This window comes from Falco biarmicus, chromosome 4 (genome assembly GCF_023638135.1).
Source record: "Falco biarmicus isolate bFalBia1 chromosome 4, bFalBia1.pri, whole genome shotgun sequence".
NCBI classification, from domain to species: Eukaryota; Metazoa; Chordata; class Aves; order Falconiformes; family Falconidae; genus Falco; species Falco biarmicus.
The window spans coordinates 53,577,636-53,588,875 of record NC_079291.1 but is presented as its reverse complement, the minus strand read 5'-3'; the positions used below and the strand labels follow the sequence as shown (position 1 = coordinate 53,588,875).

General features: G+C 50.7%; 1 protein-coding gene across 1 annotated transcript; it reads left to right on the top strand.

The window, feature by feature from the left end:
* Positions 1-482: 482 nt before the first annotated feature.
* HTR5A (5-hydroxytryptamine receptor 5A) lies at positions 483-2,508 on the top strand. Its single transcript, XM_056338293.1, has 2 exons — positions 483-1,220; positions 2,176-2,508. Exons 1-2 carry the CDS (start codon positions 483-485, stop codon positions 2,506-2,508), a joined length of 1,071 nt encoding a protein of 356 aa, XP_056194268.1.
* Positions 2,509-11,240: the final 8,732 nt, after the last annotated feature.

Sequence of the window (11,240 nt, the reverse complement as noted above, 5' to 3'; positions counted from 1 at the left end):
CCCACCGCCAGCCCCGCGCCGCTGCCCGCCGAGAGGCCGCTCGCTCCGCACCCGCGCACGGCGGGGGGGACTCACCTGCCCGCCCCGAGCCCCGCCAGCCGCCAGCGCCGGCTCCTCCGCAGGGACAGCCGCTCCGCCGCCAGCGCCAGCGCCAGCGCCGCCCCGCTCCGCAGCCGCGCACCCCGCCGCGCCCGCGGAGCCGCCGCCTCCCGCCCGCCGGGGCTGGCGCGCCGGGGCGGGCCGGGGGCTGCCGTCAGGCTGACGCAGGGCTCTTCCTCCTGGGGATGAAGACCCCGGCGGCGGGCAGACAGCAGCCGCCGCGCCCGGAGCCTCTCGGGGCTGCCGCGGACCCTCCGCGCCCGCGGTAGGGCGGCGCTCCGCCCCCCCCCCCAGCCCCGCCGCCCCGGCAGTGCGCAGCGCCCAGCCCCGCCGCCGCGGCCCGGGGTGCCCGGGGTGCCCGGGGTGCCCGGGGTGCCCGGCGCATGGAGCGCCCGCTCAACCTCAGCTGCCTCGCCGAGATGCCGCCGGACACCGGCAACCGGAGTGGGTCCTCCGGTAGCCCGGACGGCGGCCGGGCGCAGCTCTCCGTCTTCAGCGTGCTGGTCCTCACCCTGTTGGCCATGCTGGTGGTGGCCACGTTCCTCTGGAACGGGCTGGTCCTGGCCACCATCCTCCGCGTGCGCACTTTCCACCGCGTGCCCCACAATCTGGTGGCCTCCATGGCCATCTCCGACGTGATGGTGGCGGCCCTCGTCATGCCCCTCAGCCTGGTACGCGAGCTGTCCGGGCGGCGGTGGCGGCTGGGCCGGTCGCTCTGCCAGGTGTGGATCTCCTTTGACGTCCTGTGCTGCACCGCCAGCATCTGGAACGTCACAGCCATCGCCCTCGACCGCTACTGGTCCATCACCCGCCACCTGGAGTACACGCTCCGCATCCGGCGCCGCATCTCCAACATCATGATTGCCCTCACCTGGGCGCTCTCTGCCTTCATCTCCTTGGCCCCGCTGCTCTTTGGTTGGGGAGAGACTTACTCAGAGGACAGCGAGGAGTGCCAAGTCAGCCAGGAGCCTTCCTACACCATCTTCTCCACCTTTGGCGCCTTCTACCTGCCCCTCTGCGTGGTGCTCTTTGTGTACTGGAAGATCTACAAGGCCGCCAAGTTTCGAATTGGATCACGGAAGAGTAACTCCATCACCCCCATTGCACCAGAAGCCCTGGAGGTAGGTCAGCTTGTTGTATTTTGCTCTAGTCAACTGCTGGCAGCAGCCAAACCCTGCAGCAGTGGGGGAAACTCAGAGCTAAAGCGTGTGAGCAAACAGCATCCCACCAAAGCCCTGTGAATCCTGGAGGCTTTCAAGGGAAAGTTGACTGCAAAGCATGCAAGCCCAGTCTTCTGACTCCTTCCGAGTCCCCAGCTGAGAGCGCGTAAGGTGTAGCTAAAGCAACTTTGGGCCAGATTCCGAGCCTGAGCTCCACGTGGGCGTGCGGTGACTCACAGATGTCCCCCCATGGAATGCTGAATCAGTGCTGGTGAGCGTGAGTAAGGGGTCACCGTTCCTCCCATGGGGAGGCATGTGGGGGTGGGAATGGATGGGATCCCATCTCCCGCTGGGGACGGGAACCTGGCAGGCAGCTGTGGCTTTGGGGAGGCTGTGAATTTACCCACACAGAAGGCAACACCTGCAGAACATCCTTGTAAATCCTTTCTATTCGTGGCTGCATCGTGTCGGTTCATCCCAGGCACGGTGACTGTGCACTGTAAAGACTTCTTGGGGGGAGGAAGGAAATGCATGCTCATTTTCTCACCTCTCCTACCAAGGGCTCTTAAAGTCAATGGGTTCAGAGAAAGCAAGGAGACTTTTGTGCATGGCGTGTGGGTGTGTGCCTGTTTGACTGATCTGATCGTAAATGGGGAAATGATCTTACTGCAACACTGTGTGAGCAGTTCCACGTGCCCGGATGTCACTTACTCTCTTTAGTTTCTAGCCTCACTTAAAAATAGTCTCTGCTACCCAGAAGAGGGTCATACAGCCACCCTCCCCTCAATTAGTGACGTGGGTGGTCTGCGTTCCCACATGAGCTCTAGCCATCACTTGCATAGTTTGGTCACGTACCTGCTGTGTGGGATCAGCTGACTGAGGCACATATGGTGCAACTTGTGTTTCTGTTTGGCAGGTAAAAGAAGCTGCCCAGCAGCCGCAGATGGTCTTCACTGTCCGTCACGCCACCGTTACGTTCCAGACGGAGGGAGACACGTGGAGAGAGCAGAAGGAAAAGAAAGCTGCCCTCATGGTGGGCATCCTTATCGGGGTCTTTGTGCTCTGCTGGATCCCCTTCTTCATCACAGAGCTCATCAACCCCCTCTGCTCCTGTGACATCCCACCCATTTGGAAGAGTATTTTTCTATGGCTAGGCTATTCAAATTCCTTTTTTAATCCACTCATCTACACTGCTTTCAACAAAAACTACAACAATGCCTTCAGGAACCTATTCTTTAGACAGCACTGAGCAGCTGCCCCAGGAAGCTGATTTCAACTCTCAATGAATCCTACCAAATTCCTGAGGAAGTTCAAAGCCACAGGTACCGAGGTGATGCTAAAGACGCATCCCCACGGGTCGTATGTCCCAGCAACAGTCCCGGTTTCTACGCAGACTCTCCAGCCTCTAAGTCAGTTGCTATTTTTCCTGCAAACAGCATGTAAGAGTTTCTCTGGCCAGCAGCATAGCATTCTTCCTCCAGTGCACCACCGCTTTCCTCCCACCTCCCTAGTGACATTCTGTTTGGTGGCAGCAATGGTGCAGAGGAGTCTTCTGGCAAAAAAGTCATGTTTGAAACTCTGGCTTGGCCACTGCTAGTATCTCACAGCATTAATTGACTTTGTCCCACGTGCAAAACTGGGATCCTTTAATGTCAGGAGGTTTTGTGACTATGTATGAAACTAGATATTTTATGGCTTGGTTGAAAAAGCTGTTTGTCTTGTCTTTCCCTGGTAGAGACTGTTAAGCATTTGTATTTGGGGAATAAAACCCTCAGTAAGGGCTAAGAGCAGACTCCAAGTACAAAGCGTTTTCTCACATGCTTTATCAATAATTAATTGTGCTATTTGATATTGGATTCCATGTAGCAAGTTTTTAAAAAAATATTTATTGTGAAAGCTTAATGCATGGTGTACCCTGGAATGAGAGAGAATGCATGGGAAATACACCTCTTGTTCTCCAACTGCTATGTGTCAGCATCTGGCTCAGACCTTTACTTCCAGAAATATCAGTTGTAAATGTTAATCTTTGTGTCTGTGGTTCCCATTCTAAACCATAAATGTATTTTGAGCAGCTGTTGGGGCGGGTTTCCTGTGGTTTGCAGGGGGTGCAAGGAGTGTATTTCAAATTGCCCGTCAATGAGGAGCTGTGTTTTACTATTTCTGAATGCGATTCAGGTCTTCTTGAAACCAAAGCAAAGACCCCACTTTGTTTCTGTGAGCACTGGGTCACAGGCAAAGGGCAGCTAACGACCAGTGATGTTTCATTCTGGAAGCATAACAAAACCTTAGAGCTGCTCTTCCGCAAAGACTGGGCTGAAATATTTCTTCTTTTGCCGACCTGTCCTTCTGCTCCTCCCCGCTAAGGCTGCAGTCCTGCCTGGTCGTTATCGCTCTGTTGCCTCCCCACCTTTCCATGTTGCCAACAAAATTATAGTCCTTGGCATTTCACTCCTAGAATTAGAACTGTGCACTTTATACTGCACCACTGGAAGATTGACAGTCCTTCAGATAAAGAAAAGCATTAGTTTTAACTATCAGTTCTTAGGGGGCAGACACTGAAATCAGACCAGAACTGAAATAGTGGAGAAAAAGATGAGATAGGAATCAGATTGACATGATTTCATGTCAGATATCTCAAAGAGAAGAGATAAAAGGGAAAAACATAAATAAATCATGAGAAAGTTCCCTGGGGGTGGGCAGGATTATTTCCTATACTTAGCTCATGAGACATCAGGTGTTAAAACTGTCACTGGTCCTCTGAACCAGTCAAAAATCCTGGTAGAGTTGGTTATAAAAGTCCTTTTTATATCTTGGGACAGGTGAAAATGGAAGCAGAGCTCAAAGTGCTATCAAGTGTCGCAGCTCTTTCAGGACCAGTTAGACAAACATGTGTCAGGACTGACGTAGATGTGGCTGATCCTGCCTTGCAGCAAGAGGAACAGGATGGCCCTTGAGATCTTTTTCCACACTATTTTATAAAAGCCTGTTAGAAATGTTAGGTGAAATCCTGCCCTCGTTGAAAGCAATGGACAAATTCTCAGTGATTTCAGGCAAATCAGAATTTTATCTAGCATGTCTTGTCTTGTAAAAGCATAGTTTTAATGTTAATTAATTCAAAGAGAAGATGGGTGGGATGGGAGCAATCTTCTAACTCCCCTGAAAGAGTGTCTGATCTGCACTAACAGTGGACCAGTCTCTCTACAGCTAGTAAAGAGCATTTTCTTTCTTTGTTACATGTTTTAAAGTATTACCAGTGACATCTCTGATGTTTCAAAAATGATAATAAACTCCTGAGCTGCTTCTTTTTTTACTGGATGTAAAGGTTGCATTGCTTTCTCTGGACAGTCCATCACTGATGTAGAGTTTTTCTTTTCAGAAACTGACTTTTGTTATGTCAAGGGCTCTTTAGCCAAAAATGAGTTGGAAAAAATGCTTCCTTGTCCAAGCCAGACCTTCAGCTAAGCTTGGTGGTGCCTGAAAGTAGGAGACAACTTGTTAGGCCACCACGGCAACGCATTAAACAGTAAAGCATGGATTAACTGGGAAGTTGGACTTCAGCTCCCCGTTTCCACACATAACATCATGTCTACACAACCTTGTTTCAGTCCCGGCTGTGTCCATCCCATTTTTATTTGCTCTCTGATGAGTATTGCAGATTCTCTATCTGTGTTGTGTGGGATCCTTGCACAGGCTGTGGAATCAACTGCAAACTCAAATTAGTATCCTGTGTAAGCAGACAAAAATTAAACTGAAATCTATGGGGAATACCCCTACTTCTGCTGCGGCTCAGTGCTGGGATGAAGCTCCCTTTCATTACACCCTGTGTTTATTCATGCTATGCCTTAAACGGTGACAGGGAGACAGGAGAGAATTTTAAAACGGCACTGGATAATTCTAATTTGTCTGTAGTCATGTGCAGTCCACCATCCTGGTGTTAATTACATCCACATTTGACAGCTCACATCGCATACAATCCATATTGATCTTCTGCAAATAACAGCTTCCAGTTGGTCATAAGTTTTGTTCTTTTGAATCTCAACATAATTAGCAGCTACATTAGGGGCCAATTCCTGCAGCTCTTGCTTGAAACTTAAGACCACTGATTTTTCTCCTAAGTACCATTTCTGCAATGTAATATGACCATGCAGGGAAAAGATTCTGGAAATTGTGCTGAAGAATCATACTGAAACATGCCACGATGGTCCAAGCACAGTGAAGGGGCACAAAGAAACCTTGACTTCCAGTCCTGGCTCTGATGCCTTTTACAAACCTCTCAGCATTCAAACACAGATGCTGAGTGGGGTCCCAGAGACCCAAATCATGTTTGAAGACGTATACAACCCCGGCTTCAAAGGATCTATCTTGTACCTTCTTGTTCCCATTTATAAAACAGAACCAGTGGTGTGAAGAGATCTGCCTCACTGAGGCTTTGTGAGGATTAATTAGTAAATGTTTATCATGTACCAGGAAGATGGAACACGCTGGTTTGAATGCCGAGCAGCATTATAAATTGGGCTTCTATTAATTCCTCGGAAGAACATCATTACCCATTATTACTGAGTTTCCTATGCAATTTTATGGCTATATAATACTTGCAGAAAATATTTAAGTAACCTTCTTCCACTTACAATTAATTTATTTTCCTCTCGATGCTCTGACAGTTCAATGAACATCTGTATGGGAGCTTGATAGCTAGGGCAATGACGGCGGGTGCTGGAAGCTGCCTGCTGAATGCCTCCTCGCAATGCTGAATGCATATTGTCAAGGTTCAAGGAGCAGCAGCTCTGCAGGCAGTCTGCTACCGTGTTTCCTTCATTTTTTAAGGAGAAGAAAAGGTCACAAAAGAATGGCCTTGAATTACATGACAGGTTGGCTAACCACCTTCCTCCTCCACCCCCATCCCGCTGACCTTTCTTCTCGATGCAGGCAGGGCAGGCAGGTGACTCCAGGACACGCACCGATCCTGCGTGCCCAGAGGTGGGCCACGCATGACTTCAACCCTTGTTAATTTTCCTGGACTTTTCCTAAAAATTACCACTCGGAGACATGGCCTTTAAACTGGCAGCGGCAGCTGGAAGTGGGAGTTTGCTGGAAGTAAAGTTGCAGGCAATTAGAGAAATTTCACCTGACAAAGGTAATTAATGACTATTAGTTCCAGCGATTGCTGCAGTGAGGCACGACTGACAAAGTGTCAATGTGATTTTTGCCATGCAGTGATTTGAGGTGCTTTGCTGGTGAGAGGCTCATCGCTGTTTGAATCTTGCATCCCTTGTTTTACCTGCATTGGTACAGCAGTCAGCGAAGTCATGGTGAGCATGATACGGGCACCATCAATGCTCCACATGGTTATAGTGGGGTGAAACATCCATGGCAAAATCTTCATCCCCACCACTACCCTCCCCGGCTGAACATCATGCAACTACCAGCATATTTATCAAATTTAAGAGGTGGCCAAAGAGCTCTTTAAATCATCATTATTTTCAGTAATACTGAAATGCTGAGGAAGTGGCAGAAGACTGGAAGAGAGCAGAAGTTGTGCCAGGATTTTAAAAGGGCAAACTGGGAAAGCCAAGTGTTTGTAAGGCTAATACTGTTACTGATTTGCAGCTTGAAACTGATCCTTGGCAAAAATGTGTAACAGCTGATAAAAGACTCAATGAATAAAAAATTACAGGAAATAAATATAATTAATATAAATCACATTGATGTCTGTCTTTGATTGCGGCGCATGGTTCGTTGCTGATGGTGATATAAAGTATTCACTCCTCAGTAATGAATCTGATTTGACAACTCTCAACACTTCCATGAAAAAGTGAAGAAGAAACCAATACGAGGTTCAGACTGTCCAATATTTGCTAATGACTCATGGACTGGGAAAGGTGTAAATACAGCAAATGAAGTCACTGGTACAGAGAAATGAGGATGCAAACAGGACGGGGGCATTTTAGCCTGGCAGGAGGGAAAGCTGTGCGTGCACCCAGGAGCAGTGGGGTGGGACCCGTGTTGCAGGCAGGGAGGCATGGCAACGTCAGGGTGCATCAGGAGCTGAACGTATGGGACTGTTCAGCATTTTGGGGACAAGAAGACGTATTTCTTACCTGTGCACAGGCTGTGACCGGCTGTGGATTTTATTCTGGTCACTGGAGGAGAGGCTATGATTTCAGTTCATTGCCTTTTTGCTTTCCCCCTCTCCATGCCACTGCCAGGCAGCCAGCCTTGGCATTGCCATTCTCTCAGCCATGAAATTTCCCATGCTGGCCAAGTCAAATACTTTCCCTAATCATCCTAAAAAGCAAGACAGATGGGCTCTTTCTCTGGATCCTCCAGTGCATTGCTCTTGTTTCTCTGTCTAACAGTTTCAGCAGTAAGAACAACAGCTTCTGCAATGCTGAACATCCACTGCCTGCTCGGTGGACAGGAGCAGGCAGGGCTGGGTGCAGCTCCAGAGGCTGGTCCATGGAGCAGGCGCTGCCCCACCACTGCTGTCTGACAGCCACTAGGATGAGCAAGGAGAAAATGGGAGCTATACCCTTGCCTCAGATTTCTGCTGGAGGCATTCCTGATGAACCAGTCCCTAATCCTGCTTGTAGCTGCCCTCCCTGCTGCTGGTGAGACCAAACCCAGCCAGGCTGAGCCTGCCATGGGTCCGATCATCTCTGCAGGAACACAAAAGGGAGGGGAATAAATTTCCCCAACCCACTGAAGCCCTAATTGCAGGGAAAAAATATATCCCCAGCCCTGCCTGCTTCTCTGGGAGATGACATGTCTTCTGCATGACTTGGGCATCCACCCTACCCAGTTCAGCCTCCTTCCCACTGCCAGCTGTAGAGGGTGAAGATCTCAAATCATTCAAAATTACCTGCTGCTGGCCAGGTCCCCAGGTTGGTTCAAGCATTGGCCTGAAAAGCTGCATTTTCCATCAGTTCAGGGCTGCAACCTGAGGCCAGTGCTCCTTCCTTGTGCCTTTCCGCCAGCGAATTGTGGTTACACACAGGTCTCACCAGCCTTGGCTGCTGGTACAGAGGATGGCAACCTTTCAAAATTAGCATCCCTACTTGTCAGGAAAAGCCCCTTGTATCTGGGTTCGGTTGAGGTGCCACAAAATCCCAAGATCTGCTTCCTGGACTACCGCGATTCAATGTTTGAATCACAAGACACCTGACTGGGCAGTCCCAAAGCTTATACCATACCTGGTCTGTCTCATTTTGCTAAGGTCCATCACATGTCCCACCTTTCTACCACTCTCCTGTGATGCTGCATTAGTGCTCTGGACATCAGGCAGCTGTTCACATGTTGGTCAGGGTGCTGCCTCTGCAACAGCTCCCCGGCCTGGCACAGCTGGACCAGAAAGGGCTGCTTCCAACCCAAAAAAGCCTGTGGTACATACACCACAGTAAAAATTAATGTGATCACCTTGCAATCCCCTTCTAGATCTGCTAACAGCCTTCCATCCCGCCCCACAGGTCACCAGTGCTCCTGTCAGGCAGGATTTAAAGGGGAAAAGCAGAGCTCATGGTCACGTAGTTTCATGGTTTAAATGGAGACCTGCTTTCAAGGGGGGGGGGGGGGGGGCAGATAATTTTGATGCAGTGCCAGACTCGGTTCTTTCGGCAGGCACTGGAGCATATGGAGCCTCTCGCACAATTGCCTGGGAGTTTCAGGTCTGTGATGTTCTTTCTCTTCTCAGCTGCTCACCTGGTGCCAAAGTTTCCAGATGCATTAAGGCAGGATGCCCCGCCGCATGTCTTGGACCTTCCACATCACAGTGTCGCGGTGAATATTAAGCAGGCAGGAGGAGCAGAGCAGATGCAAAGTGCAAGTACACTTGCTGGCACAAGGCGTTACTCAATATCTGGAATTTGAACAGAAAAAGAGACTGCAAGCCCACGGTTAGGTAATTAAGCTTTTCCAAGGCTTTTTAAAAGCAGGCAGGTAGACGCCAGGGTAAGATAATGCGGCACGCAGCCACACTCCTCTGCTTCCCGCAGTTTTGCAGCACAGACCTCAGCCTTACCGGGGATTTCAGAGCACATTACCTGGGCTAAAGCCCTAGGGTTACTTTATAAGCTGTTAATAGTTGCCAACCAAAACGAGTGTCAGGGCTGTTTCTTATTAGAATGAGCATTTAAGGTACCTGGAGAAGAGTGTAAGTAGCATAAACCCTTTAAATTCCTTCCAAAACCCCAGAAGTAGCCAGCGTTTGCATGCAAAACACAGCAAATGACCTTTAAATGGAACCTATTTGACAGCAAATCTGCTGCTGCTCGCAGATCAGCTTCTTCACCACTTTTATTCACACGTGTCTCCAAAACAGCAGGTACCCACCCACCATGCACACGCTACAGCATCTTCCCCGGGTGATTCCTGCATCGCTGGCACATGCCCGTCCCACACAGGGCCGTGCCCTGGTTTCCCCAGCTTTAGGTGCAAGGCAACAGCCCTGGCCACACAGACTCCTGTCCCCAGGTGTCCTGGCCTTTGGGGTGCACTGGGTAATTCATCTGGGTGTGGAGCAGCTGGGCTGGTTTTCACCCTGCTGTCCCACACCCCTCCAGCCAGCAGCCCCAGCTGAGCAGCAGCTCCCACCCCATGCTGCTTCTCCTGGCTCCCTTCTTGCTCTGGGGGGTGCCCAGAGGAGATCTCCGATGGGTTGGTGGAGCCTGGTTCCCTGTGCACTGCCAGGGTGGTGTTCCCAGAGCCAGGGCTGCTCCTCCACTCAAGGGCTCATAGTGATGATAACCCCGTCAACAACCAAATGAGCTGTGCCCCAGATCAAATGGGGTAGTTAAGAGCCGGTGGGCTGCACCAGGGCATCCCCCTGAAATGTCTGTTTGCAATGGGCTCTGGGTACTGCAGAACCATAAAGCAGGCATGATGCTCACAGTGGGAGGCATTTTTCAGGAGAAGAGGGAATCGTCTCAGCCCCAGCCTCTCCAGTGCTGTTAGTGGGAGAGTTGCTTTTTAGGACACCCTTTCCTACCGAGGGGCTTGCACGTGCCCTGGCAGCACAGCAGGGCCCCCGTCCATGCACCCAGCACCAGAGCCACCGAGCAGACGAAGAGCACTGCACTTGTACCCCAGCTCGTACACGAAGATGTGGACCCGCACGCAGCCTGGAGCCTGCCAGAAAGAGACGAGGCAGTTCTGGAGGCTGGGCAGAAAGGTGAGGAGAGAGCGGTTTGGCTCTGCCCCACAGGAGCAGGCGGCCATGGGGCAGCAGGAGCTGCAGGCGACAGACAGCGCGCTCTGCCCAGCTCCGCTGCCGCGGGCTTTGGCAGCAGGCAGACAGCGAGATGACTCGGCTGGCTTGCAGGGAAGAAGATGAGGTCAAAAGCACCATCTGGCCCGCTCACCTCTCTGCTCCTCTGTGGCAAGATAAGAGTCTGTTTGGCCAGACGTGAGGTCAAGGGCTGAGTGTGCTCTTATCTGCTCGAGGGTGGCCGACGCAGGGCACAGGGAGGCTGATTATCTTTCATTTTCTTATGCCAGCTGCCATGCTGGGGGGGGGGGGGGGGGGGGGAAGCAGCAATATCCCTTTGATTGTTGCCAGATGTGGTCCTTATACAGACAGTGAGATGCTTTGGAAGTGGTTTTTTTTATTTATTTGAATGGTAACGAAGCACCTAAAGAACGCAGATAACCCAAACTTTAGTGCAGATGGTGGAAGGAAAGGGAAAGTGCTCTCTCCGCAGCTGAGCAAGTATCCTCCAGCTTTGCAAGATGTCTCAATACTATGCAAAATGAGCAGCGTGTACATGTTGTTCAGCACTTGGATGCTCAGCTTCGTACATCCCTTTGTAAGTGGAAAACACCTTTTCCCTTCCCCTTTCCAGCTGTTACAATAGCCTTCTGAACCAGATCGAATCCACTGTCCTACTTTCCCTTCCCCTTCGAGTGCTCTGAATTTTGAGATGCTTCAGAGTAGGATTAGCACTGAATATTCCCAGGCTCCTTTATCCATCTAATATTTCTATTCCATGC

Coding starts and splice junctions, on each gene's coding strand:
- HTR5A (XM_056338293.1), top strand. CDS start 483: ATGGAGCGCCCGCTCAACCTCAGCTGCCTCGCCGAGATGCCGCCGGAC. Junction 1,221..2,175: donor TTGCACCAGAAGCCCTGGAG/GTAGGTCAGCTT, acceptor TCTGTTTGGCAG/GTAAAAGAAGCTGCCCAGCA.